This window comes from Zootoca vivipara, chromosome 5 (assembly GCF_963506605.1).
Source record: "Zootoca vivipara chromosome 5, rZooViv1.1, whole genome shotgun sequence".
Taxonomy (NCBI): Eukaryota; Metazoa; Chordata; class Lepidosauria; order Squamata; family Lacertidae; genus Zootoca; species Zootoca vivipara.
In genome coordinates, this window is record NC_083280.1 from 28078630 (window position 1) to 28105762 (window position 27133).

Here is a 27133-nt window from a genome sequence, read left to right on the forward strand (position 1 = left end):
AACTGCCACTAAATGATCTCTGCAACCATTTTTCTTACTGAGCAATTTTTAGTTGTAGTTTATTAATTAGCCAACTGTCAGAAGATCAGAAACAGCTGCTATCCTATGACACCATGTACTGCTCCTCCTCTGCAGTATCTGTCCTGTTCTTCAAAATGTCAGATGTCTTTAAAAATAAGCTTCTAGCTTTCAAGAGAACAGAGGGAATCTGATTGCCACATTTGTACTCAATGGAACGTTTTCTTTAAAAAATCATTGTTCCTCTGCAGAGATAAGCAGGAAGACTTGTCACACGTTTACAAATCATGTTTAAGGTGGGGATGCTTAATAGTTGTCTTTGGTTATCCTGTACTACCATATAGATCATATGTAGCTTTCCTCCAGTTTTTGCACTAATTTGAATTTGCAATATAGTTCTCGGCTAAAGAAAACAATACCAACATCTGTATTCAAAATTGTTTAAAATAAAATAGGTACAAAATCCAGTATTTCCATATTCTATGGGGAAAAGATATTGAATTTTTGTGTGGGTTTTTAAAACATGCAGATTGATGCAGATACAGAGTAGAACAAACTTATGAATGAACACATGAAAAACTGGCACAGATCAGAAATAAATTTGTTTGTCCATCCCTAGTTTAAGGTACACTAATATTATTTCAGGCTGTTAGGACATATCAAAGTAAAGGTTAAGTCCAGTTGTGAATGACTGGGTTTGCTGCGCTCATCTTGCTTTACTGACTGAGGGAGCCGACGTTTGTCCACAGACAGTTTTTCCAGGTCATGTGGCAAGCATGACTAAGCCACTTCTGGCGAAACCAGAGCAGCGCACGGAAATGCCATTTACCTTCCTATATTAATCCTCAGGTCTAAATGAGGATTGGTGAAAAATTCTTATTAATGTCAACTGGCAACTATTTTTTCCTCCTTTTTTATTTTTCAGGGGAAGGGAGGATAGAATAGTGCTTCCCGATCATGGAAATATTCACCTCTCCAGCTGCAATCTTCAGTCCACTTACCTGGGAGTAAACCCCATAGGACTTCTTTCTCTGATTAGATATGGCTTAAATTGCCCTGCAAAGGATTCTTAAAACTGCTGCATGCTTAAATAATGGTCAAGGGTCAAAATAGACTTAAACAACTTTAGCCTCCTCTGGCATGCATTCTCAGTTTTTGGTGAGAAATATGCTGTGTCTTTTCAGTATTTTACTTTGCCCCAGACCTCCCTCCCCAAAGTTCCTGCAGAGGCGTATGATGTCTAACGCACCATTGTGTTGGTTTTGCGAAGTCAGTTTCAATTATTGATGCTGAGAATGAGGACAATGTGGTTTCAGGTGTGCAGCTACAACACATTCAATCCATGCGTGCCCCAGTTGGCTTTGAAGGAGATGGTGGAGAGCTGGAACCTTTCTGCTCTCACCAGCATCCTTATGGGACTCAATAGCACCACCTGCTGCTAGAAAACAATAACATGTCCAACACAGCCACAAAATTGCTTTGTGGGTTTTTGGTGGGGTGAGGTCAAACACAGGCTGCAAGTTAGCTTCTCCTGCCTTAGGAAACGAGTACTATAGGGCAGTGTTTCTCAACCAGTGTGCCTCCAGATGTTTTGGGACTACAACTCCCATCATTCCTGACCACTGGTCTTGCTAGCTAGGGATGATGGGAGTTGTAGTCCCAAAACATCTGGAGGCACACTGGTTGAGAAACACTGCTATAGGGCTGCACCATAGGTACCAACTCCCTGGGGCCCTGGGTGTTCGAGCATCCACAATATTCCCTATGAAGGCGTGGGCACCCACAAATTTTGGTGTCAGGGCCATGCATGCTACATGGCACCCATGGCCCTGGGCACCCATGGTCACAGGGCCAAGCTGGCACTCCTGCGCTGCACTCTTAAATACTTTTGTGTTCACTGCTGTTGAAGTCAACATTGTTTTTAACATTTCTACCAATCTTTCCTGAGCTAAACAATGTTTGCCTATTTTGGTGTGTGAATGTGCATGCAACTGGCAAAAGCCCTTTCCCCTGAAGGTAATAATTGCTAAAAAAAAAAAATGATTCTATGATTCTATGATTCTAATAATTGCTGATACTAACATCTAAGTTCTTTGGGGCACTATTCAAACCAGGCATGCAGACCTCAACTGGGTATACTCTTTGCCAGGAGCCATCTATACTCCTTCCACTGCAGGATTGATTTGGACCTGAAGCCCTTATCACACACACATTTTCTGGTCCTGGGCGGGGTCTGACAGGCCTCATAAGGGCTGTAACTGCGGCTGCTGCCTAGCAAGGACTGGGGTGTTTGGTTGGGAGTTTTTGCTGTTGTTACTGATATTAACTTTTTGTATCTTTATTTTTATGTGGAAATTGTTCAGTTTGGTTATGTAGATGACTTTGCTATATTAGAAATTACTGTATGTAAATCTTTTCATACTGTAAGCCACCTTGAGCATTGTTTTAACTGTGGAAAGGCAGCATACAAATAAAATGATGATGATGATAAGTTTATTTAAAAATATTTCACCTTCCCTTAACCTATGTCCATCTATTTATCTACCCTTCCTTTATTCCAGGAATTGGGAACCTCCGGATGGCTGGAGTAGATGGAAGTTGGAGTTCAACATCTGGAGGACCACAAGTTCCTCATCTCTGCTTTATTTGTTCAGTAAGGCAAGCCTTGGCTGTAACCTTATTTCTGGCATTTGTGATGAGAGCATTTGATGGGCAATGCTGCTGGCCCCGAGGTCAGCAATCAGCCATGTTTAGGGGTCCCAGGAGTTCATCGTTGGTCTCTATTTATATGGCAGGAAAGCAGTAGTGATGCCACTCTCAATGTCTCCATTTCGATGCCATCTGCCTGGTACAGAGACTAATAGACATTAGATTTCAAACATTATGCCCACTATGTGTGGTGCTCCCATGCAAAACTGGTAGTGTTTTCCAAGGTAAGGTTCATACGCATCATTGTAGCAGGGTTGGGTGGATGTAGGTGTGACTCTCTTAAACCCAATTAGTAGGGGTTAATCTAAACCCCTAATTTTTAACAGGGTCACATTTTGGCTGAGATATACTGGCTCTAGCACAGGAGTAGAGGCACAGGAAATGTGTGTGTTTTAACTTCCTTTCTCTCAGTATGAACAGCCACAAAAGCTTTCTCAGAACCCTTCTTGACGTACCTCAGCTGCTGACATTGATCTTTCTCTTGTTCTGTGTGTGACTGGCTTATGTAATAGAGGGCTCTGCCAAAGGCGAGCTCCACACCATATATTAAAAGCACTTTTATATCATTTAAGCCAGGTTTAGGCAAACTCGGCCCGCCAGATGTTCTGGGACTACAACTCCCATCATCCCTAGCTAACAGGACCAGTGGTCAGGGCTGATGGGAATTGTAGTCCCAAAACATCTGGAGGGACGAGCTTGCTTCCCCCAAAGAATCCTGGGAACAAGAGTTTATTTATCACAGAGCTACAGTTTCCAGCACCCCTTTGCTGTTCACACTACTGGAGAGCAATTTAAAGACCCCTTTGCCAAGATTTGCACTTCAGGGGAAATGAGTAATATTTATTTGGAATTTCTTGGGATCAGAAGCTTTGCTGGAGGAGACCAGACAGAATGTTCCTGGAGGCTGGATTTGGCTGTCTACCTGGCTATCTGCACTCCAACCCTAAACTTACTCTAAACATTTCCCATTAAAACCACCTTATGTTCCACCCACCCATATTTATCAGACATCCTACCCTCATTCTAACGCTTTGCCTCAGATACAGTAGCACTGTCCTTACACAGTCATCCAAATGACTAAATGAATCTTCTTATGCATATTCAGTAGTCACCATTTGGTTAGCATTAATTTTTTTCCAAATATTTGGAATTAAAAGATTGTTTTATCATATTTTTTCATATTCAGTTTTCATATTCAATTAGCATATACAAATTAATAAGGAAATAAGGCACTTTCAAATCACTTTCTCCATAATAAATCACTAGCTTGATTGCAGTTCCTTCAGATTGACCAGTTTGAGGATAACTGGCTAAGTATATTATGCAAAGAAGGTTAAAATTATTATTGGGGGAGGGGGGAGAAGACACACACACAATAAATACAGGTTAGTTTAATGAAAGAAACCTATTATCATCAGCATTAATCTTGCAAAAAATAAACTGGATTCTTCTCATAGTTCTGAACACCAGATTTTAATAGTTTTTTAAACAAAAATACAGATACCATTATGTAGCAAACCACTGTCCTTAACAATATGTAACATCATTCCTACCTTGTTTTAATTCTAGTTTGTTAGTAATACTTTACTCATTATTTTTACATAATTCCAATAATTATAAACACAATGCTGCCATCTTAAAACTGCTTTTCTATAAATTGTAGAGAACATACAGAATTACAAAGTTATTGTGTTTTATCAAAATATACAAAGCCCTCAAACATAACAGAAGCTATTATTTCCCATATTATTTGCACAATTATAGAAAATTATAAAATTATCGCTATATATAAATATTACACATTATTGGCTTTGGTTTAGAATCATTCGCATACATGTCATTTGAGAAAATGTCATAATTTACTTATTTGAAATACCTCATGAAAATCATATTTCCCAATTGTAACTGTCTCAAACCAAAGCAGCTGTAGAACAACCCAGGGCACAATTAACTTCCTTCAATACTGGTTTCAGTTGTGTGAAATAGTTACTTCCTGTGCATTGTCTCCTAAAACAAGCAGGCAAGTGCATTAGTAGCTCTCTATGCTGGGTGGAGCTGAGAATCTAAATACTAATATACAAGGTCAGTGTCAGGTGTGGTATAATGGATATTCTTTTAGACCATTCCTGTTCTATGAAATGTAGACTATAAGGTTGTATCGCGAAGCAGATTGTGCTATTGCACAAGGAGTTTTCCTTGTGCAATGGAACCATCTCCTATTTCCTCCACCGCGCACACCCCTAAATCTGTTCTAGGTTTCCCTCCAACCCTCCAGAGATTTCGGGACAGTATGGGGTACATATAGCTGTGGGGAACCCCTTAGCACTACGGTAGTGTTAATGTTTAAAGGTAAAAGTAAAGACAGGAGTGCGTGGCATGCTCTTGTCCATGGGGTCACGAAGAGTCGAACACGACTAAACGACAACAACAAAGGACCCCGTAGTTGCTTACAGCTCTGTGAGCTTCTACTGTCTTGAGAATCTGAAATGTATTTATTTCCCTTTTTGTATCCCTACAGGACAATCCTAAAGAAGGCCAGAAGCTAGTGGAGGGGTTGTTGGAAGCTGAGTAAGTGCCACTCTGCTTTCAGAGTTGCCTGTTAGCAGGTGGTACTTATGCTCCTAAAGGCCACCCATATGCGTAGGCAAAATGCTAAGGGTGTGGATGACCTGTCAGCAGTGTGTGTGTGGGGGGGGAAGAGTGTAGGGGAAAACAGAATGTTTCAGGGGTGTGTCAAGGGTACCTCTTTACCGTAGCCGAGGCATGGCCAAACGTGGCCCTCCAGATGTTTTGGGACTACAATTCCCATCATCCCTGGCCACTGGTCCTGTTAGCTAGGGATGATGGGAGTTGTAGTCCCAAAACAGCTGGAGGGCCCAGTTTGGCCATGCCTGCCATAGCCTGTGGCACCTGAGACATGTGTTTTCTAGCCCCATCCTATTCCTGTGATTGCAATCTGTTTTAACTTTTTAATTTTAAATTGTTGTAACCTGCTAGTGAAGGATGGGTAATAAATTTGATGATGATAAAGATATGTTTGCAGAGGCTGTGGAGGTCCTAAGCCCCCTCATTTCCCTGGCATGTCCTTGAAAAGGACCCAAAACTACACCAGCCCTAGTGCTGACATAGCAATTTCCCTCCATTAGCATCAATGGGGGGGGGGAATAGCAATTAAAAATGGAATAATAAAAGAGAGAATAAACATTGCGAGCCCCAGCATGGTCATAGCTAGCTGGCTGGGCTTCAGATGTGGCTCTACCACAGAATCTCTCCACCACCATAGGATTGTTTTCTTAAAGGTCTGTTGTTCTTTTTCCTGACATAATATATTTCATAAAATTATTGTCTTCCTGAATATTTCTCTTGAGACCTCGGCCCCTTTTTATTTATTTCCCTATCAACCCTATTATTAATTTGTAGCCCTAGAGGCCTTACCAGTGATTGTGAGGAAAACACAACCCATCTTCCCCAAACAAGACATTTCCACTATTCTCAAGACAGCTTAGCCTCCCCTTCATATTACCTAATATGCAGTGCCATCGAGCCTGATCAAATTAAATAAAAGTGCATAACTAATGGAAAAGACCAAATATTTTCTTAATAGGATGGATGTTAATTGTCTGCTGAAGAATCTTCCAAGACTTGTTCCCTCTGTTTCTAAAGTTCTGAGGCAAATGCAGATCCTTTAGTAGCCTATTTGGCCCCATCCATGCCAAAAGGGAGGTATCAGCATGGATAGGGGAGCTCAAAGGTTTGCAGAAGTACAAAACAAAGCAGAATTAGAGGGGGAAACCAAAACAGCCAGTTGAGGAATTGAGTGAACTCAGTGGCCATGGAATGTTAAATGACAATTATGACACAAAAAACTGGGTGGTAGCAGAAATGGAATATGGTATCTTAGAGGAGGATATCTGATTGAACTCTAAGCAGGAAAACATTTTGTTGCAGGGCTTTTGCCAGGTCATTGGGGGAAAAAGGAATAGCTGTATATGGGAGATGTGCATGGATTTTCACATGAAAGTTATGGACTGACTGCTGTTGTATACACGCCTGGTCAAGGATGAGAGTGGGAGGGAGGGAAGAGGTTTCAGCCCTGTGGACTGTCTGGCTTCTCCAGCTGTGTGATCACAATAGGTCATCAAGCTATCCACCTATAGCACTAATATATAACAAGCCTGGGACACACTTGCAGTACACTCTTAGTAACATAGTGATTTATTATAATCCATCCTCACATGTATGAGAATGAATGAATGAATGGTTCAGACTCTTAATAAACTAGTCATAATCCACCTCAATGGGAAATCACTTAAAATATACTAACATGTTTAAATTAGGCATATTTGTTTCTTCTATGAGACATAAATGTCTACTTCTATAACATTCTCATTTTAGCTTTTTCTGGCACATTTTTTCATGTAATATAACATATTAAATATATTTAAATGCAATACCTCAAGTTTTAGAACTTCCATAAGTCTAGACTATTATTATTATTATTATTATTATTATTATTATTATTATCATCTATTAATTTAAGTACTCGTACTTCTGGTGTCTCCTCTTTATGTTTTCTTTGCCTGTTGTGTGTTTTTCTTACTCAAAGTCCAACATCTGATGTATCATTCTGAATGCTAGTTTCCTCACGCCCATCTGCATCAATTGCATTTTGACTTAGTAAAGGTTTAGCTGTTTCCTGCCCATCTGAGTCAATGAAGTGTTGACTTGCAAATGGTTTAGTGCTTTCATGAAATGGATAATCTTTTCTATCCTCTTGCTTGGAGCTTTTGAACAAATGTTTCTTCTGGTGCATTCCAAGGGCTGCAGCTGTCTTGCAAACTTTTGGGCACTGAAAACAGGCATATCCCTTCCCGTTATGCTCACGTTTATGCTTTTGCTCATGATTCTTTTTGGTAGAAAGGTACAAGAAGCTCTGGAAGCAAAACTGACAGTGGTAGCGCTTTTCACCTGTGTGGATTCGCTCATGTATTTTGAGTGTTTCATTTAGAGTGAATGCCTTGTTGCAGTACTGACAGACAAACTCCTTGACATTTGAGTGGGTGTATTCATGCTTCTGCAAGTTTCCTGCTACTGAAAAGCTCTTCCCACATGTTTTGCAAGTGTAGGGCTTCTCTCCTGTATGACATCGCATATGCATCCTTAGAGCAGATGGGCTCTGGAACCCTTTTTGGCATAGCTCACAAATATAGGACCCAGTAGTTCTCTCCCAGTGTAAATGCTCCTTGGCTCCTTCAGTAGAAGAGCTCTCTTTTTTACAGAGTTCACAGTGAAGACTCGGCATTCCGCCATCCTCCTCCTGATTAGGGACCTTTTCTTCAGGAATGTTCCTAAGTGCATAACTTGTGACGCATGGCTTTTCACTTTCTCTGTAGAAATTTCTGCTTTTGTACTTCTCTCTCCATTTTGCCTTTCTCATTTTCCTTAGTTGTTTAGATTTCTTTTTTGGTTTGTAATTGTAATATGGGCGCCACGGTTTATCATTGGAGTCATGGTCGCTTACATCATCACAGATTTCATTGAGTTCAATGTAGTCTGGTCGACAAACTCGAGGCGTACTTCTCTCTCTCTTTTCTCGTTCTGCAACCTGAGTGGCATGATCTTCTCTGGATTCATATTTAGGTCTCCTTCCTTTTTTGTAAAACAATTTTGACCCCAAAATTTGTCTTTTCACAATGGCTTCGTTCCCAATTTTAACTGTTATTTGACACAGAGGAGCCACATTGCTATCGGCAGATGTTCCTGGCAATGCAGGTTTTGCAATGTAGGTTTCAGTCTTACTCGAAGGTTCAAAGATACCAGTGGGTCTGTCAGAGACTTCTGTATTTGTCATATACTTTGATTCCTCCAATGTCTCTTCTTTGTCATACAGTGGTACTTTTTTCTTTTCCTTATTGCTTCTTGTCCTAGCATTGCTTTTGATATCATCTGACCCATGTATGTGGTCATTTCTTGCCCCTTGGCAGGCCATAATATCTGGGGTTGCTATAGTGCTGCTTCCTATTGCATTGACAGAGTTACTGTGCATTATTACGGATGAAACTCTGCCCTGGTGCACTATTACAGGGGATGCTGAATTATTGTAGTTAATAACAGAGGTTGGATTTTCATTGGCATTGCTACTAATAAACGTTTGAAGAGAGGGATCAGATTCCTGAGGACCAGAGTTAAGTTCTGTGAAAGGCAATGACATTTCTGTAGTATAAGTATTATTTTTAAGGTCTGTTTCTGATGCACCAGATTCCCAGGAAGAACTATTTGGAGGGTTCAGAGGTGCTGTCCCTGAAGATGTTTCCAAGGAGACACTTGTGTTTGAAAAATTCAATTCAGAAGTGACAGTATTCTGAACGATGCAGGTACTAGAAGGTACTTCATTATCTTGCACATTTGCTTGCACACTTTCATATGGTGAGTTTCCATAACTTTTATACGGTGCTCTTTTGCATTTCATCGGCAAAAGCCTATAAAGTTTGTAAGGATATACACTTGGCTTCAAGCCGCCATTAGCCGTTTTCTTATTAACTCCAAGCCGATGGTCAATGGCATGGAAAGCTTTCTGGTGGTTTTTGAGTATGTAATACGTCATAAAGGTCTCAAGGCAGAAGATACACTGGTATCGCCTTTCTCCTGTGTGCCAGATTTCGTGTCTGGTACGGTATTCTGCCAATGCAAATACTTTGTTGCAGTAATGGCAGGGGTAAGTTCTTCTCCACGAATGAACATTTGAATGTCTTCGGAGGCTAGACAAGGTGACATAGGTCCGTTTGCAGACATTGCAAGTATAAAGTATTTGTCCATCAACGACGTTAACAAAGTGGTCCGTTTCTGGCATTGCAGAGTTTGTGACCGAATAATCGGGAAGATTGTTTTCTGCCATTGCAGGCTCTAGGTTCACATATGAGGTGCCAGTTTTTCCATTAGAAGTTGCAAAATTATCTAAACAACTCTGCTCATTTTCACTTGGAGCACACAAGCTGCCCAATTCCCTGCATACTTGCTCATGTGTCTCTAGTCCGGTAGCACTTTCAAACTGTTTGCTGCAGTACCTGCAGACTAAAGGTTCTTGGGGCTGTAGGTGAAGTTGAAGATGAGTGCAGAACTGGGTCCCATCATTAAGTGGTTTGGTGGAACAGTTATAGACATGTGGAATGACTGTGACTACTGATCCAGAAATGTGATCTGGTTTATTTTCATCTTCCTTCAAAGGGAGGACAGTATTTGGGTGGGATTTATCAAAAGAAATTGTGTGTTCATTTACTGCTTTGTGGTGACCTTCCACACTGGTTCCTTTGTGGTTTGATCCCTTTGCTGTAGGTACTTCACTGTCATGGGAGTTATAAGCAGCCTTTGGCATACTATACGTTTGAATTACGGATTCAGCTAGAGGCATTGACTGGACAGTTTCAGGTTCTTCTTCACCCATTTTACAAGCTGCGCTATTTTCACTGTTATAAAAGGAATTTCGTTGAAAAGAATCAAAACCTGTAGTTACAGCATAGGAATGTTCCGCTAATGTGCTGGCTGGCTCCACATCTTTGCAAGCCCCATTCCTATCCTGACCAGTGCTGGGTGCTTTATTTGCTTCTGGGATTTTTTTAAAACTTGCTCTCAGATCAAGAGGAGAAAACAAATTATGACTATTTTCTGTCTCAAAAATTGAGTATGCATTTGTGATTCTTGGTCCGTTTGTGATAGCTGAATCGTCTTGTCTTTTTTCTTCTTTTACTTTGCCCTTTTCACTATTGCAAAATGAGTATGGGCAAGGAGAATTTGAAGGCCCTTTTCCCGTAAGATCTTCTAGAAAAGATATCCCCAGTTTTTTCCCTGCAGCTGCAAGGTCTAGGACAGTCTCCTGCTTTTTAACAACTACAGTGGAACTGTAGATATAATTGAGTATTTCTGTGAACACTTCAGCCTTGAGGTCGTTTAGCTCTAGTACATGTCCAGAAAGACATGCAGCACGACTCAAAAATATATTTTTGAAATAAAGGCTTGACGCAGCCAGGACATTGCTGTGGGCTTTAAATTTGGTGTCTTCCACAATTATAGTAACATCACATAAAACACCCCGATTGCGTTGTTCATTTAGGATGGAAAGGACTGTGTCACTGTGGAAGTTGTCTTTGAGATCCTTTAAGTGGGACATGATGGTCATCTGTATAAAATAAAAAGAGACAAAAAAGTTAACTGCATCAAAAAGCAATGTCATGTGCTGTTCAGTGACATCTCACTGCTTTATCTGACAACATTGCTCTTTCAAAAGACTATTGCACTATTCAATCTGTAAGGATAATAAAATCATTTTCTCTAATAAAGAACTTGGTGGTTGTATATGCTAACCAGCAGATCAGTGAAAATGTTGACAGAACAAGAGTTTCTGCATACTCACATGACTCCTCAGTTCTGCAGAATTTTTTTTTTAAATTTTTTATTCTTTAAAGACACTTCTACGGGGAGGATTGGAGAGGAAATGCTTCTTTCATTCTTAATTTACTAACCCCCTCCAATATCTCTTCAAAGGGGCAGGCAGAGTCCCTAATAGCTTAAAGTAGTTCCTTCAGTAGCACCTTAAAGACCAACTAAGTTTTTATTTTGGTATGAGCTTTCGTGTGCATGAAGAAGTGTGCATGCACACGAAAGCTCATACCAAAATAAAAACTTAGTTGGTCTTTAAGGTGCTACTGAAGGAATTTTTTTATTTTACTTCGACCCAGACCAACACGGCTACCTACCTGTAACCAGCTTAAAGTAGTCTTTGACAACCCGATAGAGCAATCTAAAAATGAAGGTGAAGGCAAATAAATTTAAAAGGGGAATAAATGGATTTGAAGCTCCCCCTAATGGATACTGTGCACAGTATTTTTTATATCATTATTACAGGTGTGCCCCCCCCCCTATTTATGTGCAATCAACTCACACACAACCATGTATACACATGGCACCAGTAAATAAATAAATCAGACCTGGAAATGGTGGAGGAGAGCTGCAGAATCCTTGTGGCTCCTGAGGAAAACCTCCCCAGAGCCTGAAGAGGATATAAGTGAGGGCGAAAGAATCCCCCAAGTCAAGAGACCAGAGGTGTAGCAGGGTTTTGTTTATGCTGCTAAGCCTCCCTGCCCAACAGCTGCTGCTGCTGCCACCTTTCAATGCATCCTCCAGTCTCCGGCTAGCCCCAGAGCTTCAGTTCTAGTTATGGATAATTTTGGATGCAGTATTTTTTGGTATTGATTGAAGAGAGAACAGTAGAAGGGGTATCTGAAGGGTGCTTAGAAGGTGCTCCCCACTTCAAGTGATTTCACTTATGTGCACAGGGGCTTGGAACGTAGCCCCTGCGTAAGTGGGGGGGGGGACACCTGTAGTGATTTCATTTATGAATCACTTTATGTGAAGCATTTCAAAGCAATTTCAGCAATGCAATAAAACATAAACAGTTGCGTATATAAAAACAATTACATATATGAAAACGGTTAAAACAATTTACATATATAAAAATTTCAGATCCAGTACAGATATTGATGGCGGGGCGAGCAGAACGTCTGCATTGCAGGGGATTGTACTAGATTACCCTCATGGTTGCTTCCAACTATACAATTTTATGATTTCATGATCACTGTACAATGACAACACCGGGCAGGGGGCAGGATGGAAGGAGGCACAAAAGAAGCAAAGTGCATTGGGGAGGGGAGGCAAGCACATGAAAAAGTACAGTGATGCCTCGCGCAGTGAAAAACTCGCAAGACGAAAGGGGTTTGCGCTTTTTTTGGTGACTCGCAAGACAAATTTTTCCGTGCTTCACAAGACAACCTTTTTTCAAATTTTTTGTGTTTGTTTCCTATGGGAAACTGCACTTCGCAATATGAAATTTTCGCAATACGAAGCGACTCGCGGAATGAATTAATTTCATCACTGTACCTTTCCTTCCAGTAACCACAGGGGTCCAGCTGTGGTCAGGGGTTAAATTTTTGGCACTACATATAAAGCATTGTTATATGTTGTTTATAAAACTATATTAAGATGCTAGCTATAAAATATAAAACTATTTTAAAATGCATTTGGCAAAGGTCAGCAGTAAAATCAGTGGTACCCCCCAACACATATATAGCTTAAGAGGAACAGTGAAATACAGTCTTATCAGAACTGCAAATGGACAAATTTCAAAGCATTTTGCAAGTAAAGTTTACAAGGTGCATAACTCAGAAGTTGTTCCTCCTCTTTTGTATCCATAGATCTCAAATATTAACACAGAAAAGGAAATGTTAGTTCACAGTAATCAGAAAGTTACTGACCTGAAATTTGCATTAGTTAACATAGCTCTGGTGGGTCCCATATATGGAAACTTACATAATTATGGAGCTGGGAGTACAAGAAAAGATCTAGAACATAAAAAGTACTGACAGGACTCCTGCTTCAGGCAAGCAGCCACAACCCTACAGATAACACTGTATTAGCAACTGTTCTTCCTTTAGACAAGGTCTGAGATTACGTCAGCTTTGCTCATGTGATACGGAATTAGAAGCACAAGCTTCTGATGTCTAAAGTAGATTTCACAACTGAAGCTATTGATAGGGGTTATTTTTCAAGTCCAGAAATACATGTTGTCAACTTTTCCTCCGGATGTTCATATTGACAAAACATTACTGGGCTGATCTCCTGCCCACTCACTCCTGTGGACGATGCAGCAGGAAATATGGCAGAACTGTTTCTAAGTAGTAAGCTACTGGTGCCTTGAGAATGCAGAACAAGGCAGATTTCTAATTAGAGGAAAATAACAGGTGCCATGTAAACATGTTGGGAACCCAATTGAATTAGGAGGAGGAGAATGATGTAGTGGAGCAGGGATGGACAGGGACGAAGTAATGCTATTTATTTCACAGCTGAGATTATGGGGTCATCTCCTGGGGTGCTATTTACCAGTCCTCTACATGACAACTAAATAAGGATTTTCCCAGAGAGAAACCCAACTAAAAAACATGGAGCCCTCCATTGCTTATGCTACTTTTAAAACCACTCTGTACACTGATTATGAGCCATAGATGCTGTAGTAATAACTGAACTGAAAGCATACCTATGACAAACTTAGTTGGTCTCTAAGGTGCTACTGGAAGGAATTTATTTTATTTTTTGTTTCGACTACGTCAGACCAACACGGCTACCTACCTGTAACTTGAACTGAAAGCAGTAATCATTTTTGTTGTAGCTGTTGTTGACACAAGAACCAGCTGTACGTTCAACATTTCAGAAAAATAGCTTTCCCCTCCTTCAGATCTGGAGAAGGTTGTAACATACTTCTGACCAAAATGTGTTGAGCAGACTTCCATTGCAACCTAACCCCTAGAAGGATGTATGTTTTGAATTCTCCTCAGTTCCATGAAACTCTATATGAAATCCCACCCACCCCACTCGCCAATTATTCAGCATATCTTCTGTTTGTGTCTCATAACATACATAACCACAAGATGGAGCTAGGTACAAAGAAGAATTGCAGCAAACTAGTGGAAAGAAAAATTCCTGACGTAATTTCAATAATGTGAATGAGCTATTCATAAATAAGCTGTTAGCTATTATCGGCTTATGATTAATAAACAACACTTTTAATTTTACCCTTAGCAACAGCATCTTTTATTTACTGAATTTGTTGTGCAACTAGAAATCATCTTCACATTTCTTTAACATGATGTCTCCTGTTTATGGATAATTGCTGTCAAGCAATAATTTAGAACCAAGGCTGTATGTCTGTTTCAATACAGCTATTTTCCAAAATTATCCTCAAATCATTATCAATATCCCATTCTGCATTTAATAAGGCTAAAATGATCTTTTTGTTTTTGTTTTAATTGGAAAAAATAGTCCTAGATTGAAAGGAGAAGTCATGGTAGCCATGTTTGTTGTGGGCATGTGGGTTGACAGTATAGTAGCAAATCAAAGTGTAGTGATTAGCATATTGCACACGTCATGACAACAATCATGGGGCTGCACGTCAGTAACTATATAACATCTGTTGTTCTGCAACTGGCTGCGACATCGTTGTTATCTCTTTAAATTTGAAACAGCTTTAGAAATTGCGGGAGACAATGGTATATCACATCTCACTTCTTCTGCAACAGGGCACAAGGATTGAGCACCAGTCTAGATCCCTAAAAGAGACTGGCTTTTGATCTGTTTATATTTCTCTAATAATACAGCCCTGAAAGAACCCAAACCACAATTAACACCACTGGGTATTTAATGTACATACAAAAGAACATAGCCAAGCTAAGAATAGGGACCCAGGTGGCGCTGTGGTTAAACCACTGAGCCTAGGGCTTGCTGATCAGAAGGTCGGCGGTTCGAATCCCTGTGACGGAGTGAGCTCCCGTTGCTTGGTCCCAGCTCCTGCCAACCTAGCAGTTCGAAAGCACGTCAAAATGCAAGTAGATAAATAGGAACCGCTACAGCGGGAAGGTAAACGGCGTTTCCATGTGCTGCTCTGGTTTGCCAGAAGCGGCTTTGTCATGCTGGCCACATGACCTGGAAGCTATACGCCGGCTCCCTCGGCCAATAATGCGAGATGAGCGCGCAACCCCAGAGTCGGTCACGACTGGACCTAATGGTCAGGGGTCCCTTTACCTTTACCTTTAAGCTAAGAATAACACAAGCAAGGTCTTGGAAAAGTAGGGTTTTGTCTTACAATTTGAAATGTATTTGTTTGCTGCCTGCATGTGTTTGCTTCGAAAGGTATTTGCTGCTATTTGGGGCATGATCCAGTTAAACACTTTGAAGTCCCTTGTTTTCAAGCACATGCTTAATCTCTTCTGCTGAAATCCATGTGATTCAAAAGAGCTTTTTGACTGGATCATGTCCTAAGTTTGTTTTCTTGCACTTAAAAAAGGATATTGGCTAAACATTTACTGGCTTAATTATTCTGATACACAAACAGAGAGAATTTACACACACACACACACACAGAAAGAGAGAGTGAATTATGAACTATGACCTGGGAGACCAGGGTTCAAATCCCCACTCAGCCATGAAGCTGACTGGGTGACCTTGGGCCAATCACTGCCTCTCAGCCGAACCTACCTCACAGGGTTGTTGTAAGAATAAAATGGGGAGGAGAACCATGTGCAACACCTTGAGCTCTCTGGGAGAAAAGGTGGTATATAATGAAATAAATAAATTAGTGGCACCTCGGGTTACAGACGCTTCAGGTTACAGACTCCGCTAACCCAGAAATAGTACCTCGGGTTAAGAACTTTGCTTCAGAATGAGAACAGAAATTGCGCAGCGGCGGCAGCGGGAGGCCCCAATAGCTAAAATGGTACCCCAGGTTAAGAATGGTTTCAGGTTAAGAATGGACCTCCGGGAATGAATTAAATTCTTAACCTGAGGTACCACTGTAAATAAATAAAAAATAAACATCTATACATACCTATACACACACACAAAATGTAATTTGCATGCCCGCAAATGATGCTGCAAAGAAAATGAAGCGCTCCCGAAGACAGATATAATATCTGTAAAAGAAATATGTACATTACAAAATGCAATATAATTGAAATGGTGCTACAATTAAAATGTCAGTGATGCATATTGAGTTTACAAATGACGGGCTCCAAATCAAGGGCACGGGTGCCACTATTTCCTGAAATACTCCACAAATGATACATATTTTGAGCTGCTGTCCTGCCTTTGTGCCTGAATGGTCAGCATTCATCAGCTCAAGCTGCCGAGGCCTGCAGTCGCTGTTGGCACATGCTCAGAACTTGATTACTTTAATCACTTACTAGGATTCGGCCAGGGAGACTCAGGTTCAAATATTTTCTCAGGCATTAAGCTAAACTAGGTGACTGTGAATCAGTCACTATGTCTCAGCCTAACCTCATTTCCGATATCCTCAGAAGTGCAGGGAATGGTGGCCCAGGGGGGTGCTTTTTCGGTGGCCGCCCCTAAATTGTGGTTTCAAAAGAATGCAGGTCTACTTTTCTGCTGAGTCATTTCCTCCTCTACTTCTGTCTTCTTGCAGCAGCTCTTCTTGCAAAGGACGGAGCTGCAATTGCAAGCTTTGCACTACATCAAAGCTCTTTCCCCTCTCAGCTGAATCAGAGCTAGGTCCCTGGGACTTGTTCTGCTGCCGCCTGCACTACAGTTGTCAAGAGACACTGCAAGCATGCACATGCACAAAATAAGAACTTTTTAATTTATCAGTTCCCTTTATCAGTTCTTCCTTGTCCTGCTTTATCTCTACCCCCACATTATCTACCAAATTGACATTTCCTCCATTTATTATCTATTTATTACTCCTCCTATATGTATTTTACTCAAAGCATATCACCAAACTTGTATTTATCTTTTCTTTTTTTAAATACTCTTCAACATATTTCCATTCTGCTTTACTTTTCTGTATCGGGATATCTCTAATTGCTGCTGTCATCTTTGCCAAAGGGAAGCGATGTTCAAACAATAGGAACTGTTTTTCTTTTCTTTTTCTTTTTCTCTCTCTCTTTTTTTTTAAATCTGTATTATATTTTTATGTTTATGTATGTGTTGTTTTTTTTACCTGGTATGTATATGTACATGTGTATGCATACATATTACATATGCATGGGAGTATATATATATGCTATATTCTCTTTTTTTCTCCTTTTTTTCCTTTTTTTTTCTCTTATTTTTCTCCTATCTTATTGATTTATGTTTTATGATTTGTTATGTAACTTTGATATATAATTTATGATTTATGGTTTATGCTTTATGATCTCGTTTGTAACTATAAAATACGAAATAAAGGTATTTTTAAAAAAATAAGAACTTTTTAAAAAGAACCCTAAATTGTGTTTCTCTCTGTTAATTATAGAGAAAAAGTCGTGTTTAGTGGCCCAAAGTATTTGAGTTGATCACGAAGTTGGTTTGTAGTTTGAAATAGACATCTCTTACAAAAACTCAGAACAATTAAGGGAATTAAGGAGCTAAAAAACATTCTGAATGTTGACTGATTCAATATACCTTCGGCAGTCTTACAGTTATGCATTAACTGTAGTATACAGTATGGCGTACTTCCTAAAGCAGGGGTGAGAAATGTGGGTCAAATGGTTCTGGGGACTCTCACCAAGCTATACGTACCCCTGAACCACACACACTCCACCCAGGACGCACCCCTCACCCATCCTCCTTTGCACCCTCCTTGCCTCTGGCCCCACCCACCACTGGCATGTGACCTCCAGGAGATTCCCCTGAAGGGAATGTGACCTTTGGGCTGAATCCTCCACCACACCTGAGGACCTCAAGCTAGCTTAGGGGGTGCTGGACAGACCATGTGACACACATAGCTCTGTCATCCAACAGATGGGATTGCTTGAGAACTGCCACCCTCCGCAACACTCTAGCTGCTGCTGCCTGAGGCAGTCACCTGACTCTAGCTAATAGGAGGGCTGGCTCTGTTAGTGGTAGAGCACATGCAGAAGGTCCTATGTTCAGCATCCACTTAAAGCAGGCATCCCCAAACTTCGGCCCTCCAGATGTTTTGGCCTACAACTCCCATGATCCCTAGTTAACAGGACCAGTGGTCAGGGATCATGGGAATTGTAGTCCAAAACATCTGGAGGGCCGAAGTTTGGGGATGCCTGACTTAAAGGATCAGACAGAAGTAGACCTGTGCTGTGCAGCTTCATGTGAGAATAACCAAGAGCAACCAAAGCTTCACACTACAAATGCACATCAAATGCATAAGAATCAAACTTATTCAAGGCAATGAAGGAGTGGCTGACTGCATGGGTATTCTTTTGAGAAGCATGCTGATTTTTCTGATTGCTTGGGTCACGCAGCAGGCCATGAGCACAGTGGGCCAGCGCAAGACATTCTTGCTGGACCAGTAGGTGCCCCCCTCCATTCCACATATAAATGTTGACCAGACTGCCAGTTACTTCAAAACTGGTGACAGGACAGCATCTTCCACTGGGGGCAGTTTAGGAGGCACAGGACAGGCTGCACACACAGATCTGCCCTCCAACACTTCATTGCTGCTTGCTAACTGCTCCACTAGGCAGTTGGCAAATGCTGCAGTGCAGCAGCAGCAGCAGCAGCAGCGCCAGCATGTGCAATATGAGCAGAGCCACACATTCACACGCGCAATGGCTGCTGGGTGCGTGGAGCTTGTACTGGTTGCCTCACAGCCACTGGAAGAAGGTGACACAGCCAGACAGGTGAAGAAGCCAGAACAAGCGAGCAGAATCACCACCAGCTCATGAGAATTAGGGTGGCTGCTGCCATATCACCCAGCCCAGTATCTACCACCTCACTTTGCCTAATGGTAGGGTTGACCGTGTGAGCTGCCCAAAGCATCTTGCCGGCCACAGCTGGAGGCAAAAAGCTGGTCTTGATGGGCTCTTGGTTTGTTACAGCTATGCAATTTTCAATGTTCTTTTCCTTCTGAGTCTGCTGATTATAGTAAGAAATTGTTGCTTGTAAAATTACATAAAAGTGAGATAGTTCCCCTAATCAATGGTTTTTATGTTTAACACTGAGCAATGGAATTTTTTTAAACTTATTTATTTTATTTCTTAATTTATTAAATTTACACACTGAAGGGCACAGAGTGGTTTGCAGCAAGTAAAAGTTAAGCAAGTAAAAGTTAAGCAGGCTCAAATATAAACAAGATTTTATGTGTCCGTCCATTCCCCCCCCCCATTCTGCATTATGGAGAAGGAAGTTAAAACAGCTGCATATAGCCATGTGCAAGGCAAACAAATTAATCCACATGGTTTTAGTCTGTGGTTCCACGGTTGAAAACACCATTTGCTGTTTCTGCTGAATAGGTTTCAATATTATTTCCATCTCTGCAGTGTGATTTTTCCAGCTGACAGTAACTACTGCTATGAGGTTGTGGACCAGCACTAGAGAGGTGCCCATTCTCTTTTGCTGTACCTTTTCTTGTGTTTAGCTGTTGCCTCATCTGGTAAGCTTCACACAAAAGCACCAAGTAAGAGCCACAACCCAACATTATAAGAAGTCACACTAGACCATGTTTTATTGTGACTGAAACAAGCTCACAGGGTGGGCAAAGCTGCTATGCCAGCTTCTGGGGCAGGTGGGTCGCTGTAGCTTATGGGGAGAAGTTGACATGGAACAATCCAGCGTAGCTGAAAGTGGTTTGAGAAAACAACCTGCAGGCCAAACTGGGATCCATACCGGGTTTAATTGAGCCTGTGGCCTGCAGGCTCCCTACCCCTGCTCTATCGTATCAAGATAGAAACAGGTGTGAGATAGCAGCACCCTGATGTCCACTGATATCCCTAAGGTATATAGAAAACTATCCTGACAGAGCTTCATAAGTGGCAGGTTTAGGTAGCAATGTGTTCAGGGATGTGAACGATGAGAGATTTGGGAATTCAACTCTTTCCATGATTGGGGCCTTGAGCGAGCTTCTGTAGATCTGTTTTCTTCAATAACGGCAGTACCAATCCTTTGAGAATGTAAAATTCTCTCCCAGGTACTCTCTTCCTAAGCGCAGCTCTGAGCAATTTCCCCTCCCCTAATCATGCATTAATTATTACGAGCCCATGTTGTAGGAGTGCGCATGCACCAGCGCACCTCTGCAGCTTTGTTCATTTCCCCCTTATTGCGATGTGGTTGCCAGGGAATGGGTGACGGCACACATTAATCCTGGATAAAAGCTTGAGTAGCTGCTTAGGGCCACTGCCTAAGCAAAATTCATTTATTTCTTCTTATTATTTATTAAAATTCTATACCACTCTTTGTACAAGGATCACAGGGCAGTTTACAACAAAAGAACACAAAAGAAATCATGACATAGTAACAAACAAAACAGTTAGGTAGCCGTGTTGGTCTGACACAGTCAAAATAAATAAAAAAATAGTCCAGTAGCACCTTAGAGACCAACTAAGTTTGTTCTGGGTATAAGATTTCTTGTATCTGAAGCAGTGTGCATGCACACAAAAGCTAATAGCTAGAACAAACTTAGTTGGTCTCTAAGGTGCTACTGGACTATTTTATTTATTTATTTAAACAAAACAGTAATAATAATAATAATAATAATACCCCGTGCATCTGACTAACACACCATAGATAGTTTAATAAAAAAAATTCCTTCAGTAGCACCTTAAAGACCAACTAAGTTTTTATTTTGGTATGAGCTTTCGTGTGCATGCACACTTCTTCAGATACAGTGAAATGGAAGTTTCCAGGCACTTATGTAGAGAAGGGGTGGGGAGGGGTGGGGATGGGGAGGGGGGATCACTCAGAAGGGTGATCACTCACCCTTCTGAGTGATCCCCCCTCCCCATCCCCACCCCTCCCCACCCCTTCTCTACATAAGTGCCTGGAAACTTCCATTTCACTGTATCTGAAGAAGTGTGCATGCACACGAAAGCTCATACCAAAATAAAAACTTAGTTGGTCTTTAAGGTGCTACTGAAGGAATTTTTTTTATTTTTTTTATTTTACTTCGATCCAGACCAACACGGCTACCTACCTGTAACATAGATAGTTTAATTAGCCAAAGGTGTGGGAGAAGAAGAATCTTTTTGCCTGGCGCCTAAAGATACTGTACATAAAGAAGGTGCCAGGCAAGTCTCCCTGGGATTTGTCGCCAATCTATAGCTGCCCCACCATACCTTCAATGATATATCTTGCTATAGGGTCATGATAATATAGCAATCATAGATTAATCTAAAAATGGTGCTGTTTTACTACAGCAACAAGGTTAGTTGCTCCCTTTATTTACACACTGGGCCAAGCTGTCTAGTAGAACAGTATTTTCTATACAGTAATTAGAGACTTAAAGGCTATTTTCTGAAACATACATTTCCCCCACATCTTTTTGAATGTTCTTTTTATGTTGCTGCTTTAAATCTACTTCATAAAAAAAAAAATTGCTGTAGTAATCAAGTAGAAAAGTACTCCAACAAGGATTTGCTTCAGACCAATACATATGCCCATTTCCTATCGCTGTCTAGTTGAGTAGTCAAAGTCAAGCGGATATAAATTGGTCACGTGGCAACGTTATCTCACTTACCAACAACTGTATCCGAAACAGCCGGCAACATAGGGCTGGGGCCTGAAGAAGAAATCTAGGTGAAAAAAGGATGGAATTGCCCAAATCAGAACTTGAATCAGGATGACACATTAACAGCACAATCCTATGCATGTTTATGCTCAGTACTCCTTACTCCCGGAAAGTGGGTACAGGATTGCAGCCTAACAGCCCAGACTTTATAGGTCAATGTCAGCAACCTAAATTTCATACAAAGATAAAATAAAATACTGGAAGTCAATACAGATCCAGACTCAGGCATAATAGAAAACCAGAGCTTCTTGCTAAGAGAACAAGTTGCAGCAGTCCTCATGTTTACATGCTCCATAATACGTTTGTATTATGATTTGCACTATGACAGCGGAAGTTTCATTTTCAATGTCTTTCCTAGTGATTCCTAGTATGGAATTTGCCTGTGGCAAGTAAATTTCCTGCAGCAAGTTAATTGCTGGGAGAGCAAAAACCTTGTGTGTTATTGCCATCTGCTGCGGAGCTCAGTCAGGAGGAGAAGCGTTAAAAAGGCAAGGGTTGGTGCCAAAGAGGCAATAGGGTGCCATCCTATGAGGCATGTGCTTCCATGCATCTTCAACATGTTGCCTGGGCCCCTTTGGAGAAGCACAGGATTAAAATTTAAATAACTAAAAATAGCAGTGGCATGCATTTGTTTAGAGGGATTTGGTTTTTCTCACATAGAAATTTATGCAGATTAGTCAATCAATGGTTATGATGGACGGGGAAGGGCTGTGGCTGTGAAGGGTCGTGTCTCAGTAATAAAGCATCTGCTTTGCATGCTGGTGGTTCCCAGGTTGCAGGAAGGGTAGTGAGACCCAGACTAACCACCCCCACCCCCACCCCCCATTTGAAACCATATGGTCTGTATTTGTGACAAAATAATTTTTGGAAGTGGCAAGTAATTCCAGCATGAACGTTTGCTTAATGCATTGCTAAAGAAAGGAAGAAGAAATGTATCACCAAAAAACGGGGCGTGTTAAAAAAAGAGAGTGTATGTTCATTTAGATACATGGGTGGTTGTGTGCCCTATTTTGCAGAGGACAGTCCTCTATTTGAAGAGCTGCCAGGGGACAGTGGTCCAGGTGAAGGATAGGACTCTATATGAAAGGCTGTCAAGTCTAAAATCCTGTTTATGAAACAGTAAGAAGGGATATAGCAGAAATCTAGAAGTTATCCACCAGCAGATAGGACCTGGACAGCAGACACAGGCCATCTAGTTTCCCCCATTGTGGAGATATGCATTTCTATTTCTTATTTAGAGCTCTCCAAGTGGTGCACAAATAAAAGTTAAAATTCACAAACAAATAAAACACACACAAATTTCCATGAAGTGCATCATCATTAAAACAGAGCTAGAAACCAAGCAAAAATCAAATTTAAATTGTTATTCTTTCTAAATTTCTATCTATGCAGATAAATGCACACACACCCATTTTAAAATGCCCCCCTTAAGGTGATACATTTCTTCTTATCTTTTTAGCAATGCAATAAATAGACAACATAATTTGATCTTGAATATATGCATCCACTGTGGTCTTGTTTTCATGAGAGCAGGAGAGACAGGAACACGCAAAAAATTTTAGAGACAGAATTATACATGAACAGGATTTTCCAGACCTGCAGAGAACAGCTATAGAACCTAGGCAAACATGATCTTCAATTGTACATTGTTTATATCCTTTCTTACACACATCCTGCCTCTGTAGTTTTCGACTTGGAGTCAACCATTACCAAACGTCCTTTTCCCAACCTTCCAGAAAGTAGACACATCATTCATTTTCCTGCCCTCTGCTTCTTTTCCGTTGCCCAAACATGAGTTCCTTCCCTGTCGTTTCATATGCATGGCTCCCTGTGCTTTACTCTTTCCTATAGTATCACAGTCTCATGTTTTCCCACTGAACTCAAAATGATTCTATGATCCACTCCCATCCAAATTTCGCTTCCCCTCAGCAATTTATTCAATCCAAAATAAGGCATGTATGGCAGGAGCTGAACCAGACAAAACCACGTCCTTTTCCTGAAACCTGACTTAGGGTTGATATTACTATATTTAAAGGCATTTAACCAAACATTGGAGAGTATATTAGAGATCTGAATGGCTTTTGAAGTGCATTGAGGGTGGAGATACTGGAAAAAAACACCTGCAGGAAACACCTTTACAAATACATAAGAATGCATTGGAACATTTTATTGACATGCCAGGCGCCAAAGCCTACAGGGAATTTAGCAGGAGCTGAAGCAATCCTGAATGTACTGCTGTGAGAAACTCTGTGGATTTTTATGGAGGTGAGGGATATGGTATACAAGATACAGATTTCACAATATACCAATCATCATCATCATCATCACCATCAGCAGCAGCCCATTCCACTTCATTTCAAAAGCCATTTGGAAGAACACTTATTTGCATTGTTTATGTTTTGAGAACTATGAAGCACTTTGCTGGATTGCAAACAACCCACTATAGCTATATGGGTAAGATGATCTAACATCAGGCAAGATCACTTCCCCTTCCTCTCCTCCCCATTGCAGCACCATCACCCCAACTTCCTCCAGAGGGTCCCCAACCCTCCTGAGCATATGGGAAGCTGCAGAGAGGAAGACTGTAAAGTTCGGCAAGTCCATTCCACTCATAGATGAACCCAGTTGGCTGTCACCCATAGATAGACATGGGAAGTCTACTGTTCAAGGACTGCAAGCTGATCTAATGACTTCATGCAAGACATCTCTCTCAACCTCAGCCTTCCCACTACCCACCTGAAATCTCTACTGCTGGAAAACAATGCTGGGCATGGACTACTAAGATAACACATGTGACGATTTGGGTCATAATGTAATGATGTCGGATTGGGAAAAATTGTGGAAGAAGGGCATGAAGTTTACGGCATGTACTGTGTTGAAGGAGAATATAATGAAAATGATGTACAGATGGTACTTGACGCCGGTCAAGTTAGCGAAAATGTACCACAAAAGTGATAACAAATGCTGGAAATGTAAAGAGGATGTTGGCTCATTTTATCATATGTGGTGGACATGCCCTAAGGTAAAAGGCTTCTGGGAAATGATTTATAATGAAATGAAAAAGATATACAAAAATACATTTTTGAAAAAACCGGAGGCCTTTTTACTTGGAATAGTGGGGGATGAAATCCCCAAAAACGATGTTAATTTGTTTATGTATGCCACCACAGCTGCGAGGATTTTAATTGCAAAATATTGGAAAAAAGAGGAATTGCCTTCTTTACAGGAATGGCAAATGAAAATGCTGGACTTTATGGAATTGGCAGAACTGACAGGAAGACTCCGAGATCAAACAAGTGATAGAGTTGAAAAAGATTGGAGGAAATTTAAGATATATTTAGGGAATTATTTCTGAAATTAGAAAGTTTGAATATCTAGAGAAATACAGAAGTTAAGGCAATAGGGAGAAAAGAGGAACTTAAAATGTGGAAAAATTGGTATATAGTAGAAAGATGAGTATAAGAAGAATTAAAGGGAGTATATGATGAAAGTAAAAAAGATGAAATAGAAACTGCTACAGATGTGTTTAAAAAGAAAATCAGTTAGTGGGGAATTGGGGAAGCCAAAAAGACAATGATTTCAAAAAATGGATTGAAGATGATATGTTTTTGTTTTGTTTTGTTTGTATTGATGTATTTTTGTATTTTTTATGTTTTTGATATTTTGTGTTCTTTATGTTATAAAACAATTAATAAAAATATTCTTAAAAAAAAAAAGATAACACATGTGACACCCAAGTGCTATATGAATTCTTAGTACCTTACTGATTATAGAAGAAAGGGAGATAGCTGTAAGCTGTCACCCATAGATAGACATGGGAAGTCTACTGTTCAAGGACTGCAAGCTCCACACGGTCTTTGTGGAGATCCTTGTATAGACCTGGGACTGACCAGGGTCTATCTGATGTTTCATACAGATGGTTGTTCAGTCTCCCACAGTCATCTCAATATTTCAGCGGCCATTTTGGAAGGGCATTGCTTTTCTGTTTAGCCATTTGAGGTTGGTCCCTAAAGACCACTGTGTAAACAGCCAATCCACAATTGCTGCAATACATTCCCGTGGCTATTTAGAAATCCAATGTACTCCCCATGGCCATTTAGAGGAAAATAATGCATTCCTACGGCCCATGCAGCGTTGTTCATTTTTGTGTGCCAAAATGGCTGAAATGGAGGAAAGGATGGCTGGTAAGTCTTTTGGGTATGTGTTGGTGTATGTTCCAAATATCATAGCAAAAGACAGCATTTTCCTCACTGTAACAGCCAGTCAGCATTCATGCTAAATATTCAAACTAGGGAGCACTTTTATCATTAAACAAAACACAAGGCACCACCACTGCCATGCAAATAAATTAACCCAACTCTTTTGGCATAGGGATTGCTGGCCGAAAACTTCTGATTATTTTCCTCAAAAAGGCAGCGTGAATTTAGTCTTCAGAAAGTGAGTGAGTCAGAGTGAGTGAGAACGAGAGAGAAAATACTCCTTTGATGCAACAGAGGAATCAAAAACCACTATCCTGAAACATATTAGATTGAAGCAAAAGGGAATTTCAAGAGCAATACTTTGTAAACCATCATTCACATCCTCTCCTGCGCAAAAGCTTAAACTAAATGGACATATAATAATAGTATGCTTGCCAGTAAATCACTTTTTAAAAGTCCATGCATGAAATAAATTATGTAAATGCAAGCATCAAAGAACTGGTGTGTAAAAGTTATCCCCCAAATTAAGTAATCAAAATTAATCACTTACAGATAATGAAATCATGAACCCTGTATTGAAAAATATCGTTCAGATGAATTTGTTTTAGAAGCAACTTAATAAAAACAGAATGGGAAAATCTAGCTTTAGTAAATTTATCAAATATCGTTATTTTGGATTTAATGTTCTATTATGTCGTTCTAAATCAGCTGTTATCAGCCATCCTCTAGAATAGATGTACTATGTTTTTCTTTAGTGAATTGGTAATCTTCAGAAAGAAGAGAAAATTAGCATTGTACCTTTAAGATTGCTTTGCTATTTGCAGTAATATAAACGTCCAATAGAATTATACTTTTAGTATTTCTATTAACCTAGTGAATCTGTTGTTGTTGATCGTGATCGATACATCAGCTTTAGTAGTATCGAAGTCAAGGACATGAAAAGAAAATGGCTACCATGCAGAAAAATAGCTTTGCAGTGAGATGTGCTTCAGTTTGAAGGAAAGAATCCATGTTTTCAAGAGGCTATATTAAATGTGCAGCAACGATTAACAATACCTTTTATCCTAGGTTTGGTTTTTACAGCTCCTGTTATACGTGAGCTGCTTTTCATGAAATATTACAAATTTGAACT

The 27133-nt window shown here is 40.4% G+C and overlaps 1 protein-coding gene across 10 annotated transcripts in view; it reads right to left on the reverse strand.

Annotated features, from left to right (window-relative positions):
• Positions 1–3133: 3133 nt before the first annotated feature.
• ZBTB38 (zinc finger and BTB domain containing 38) overlaps positions 3134–27133 on the reverse strand; it is a 33281-nt gene continuing 9281 nt past the window's right edge. For 4 of the 10 annotated variants that reach the window (XM_060274507.1, XM_060274505.1, XM_060274504.1 and 1 more), the window contains 3 exons: positions 21752–21806; positions 11478–16238; positions 3134–10900 (listed from right to left, as the gene is read on the reverse strand). In XM_060274507.1, coding sequence (XP_060130490.1) covers positions 7328–10900 — 3573 coding nt within the window. In that variant the 5' untranslated portion in view covers positions 11478–16238; positions 21752–21806 and the 3' untranslated portion in view covers positions 3134–7327. Of the gene's footprint in view, positions 10901–11477; positions 16239–21079; positions 25493–27133 lie in introns of those variants that run through there. The other 6 variants (XM_060274508.1, XM_060274509.1, XM_060274506.1 and 3 more) reach the window with 5 other exon arrangements.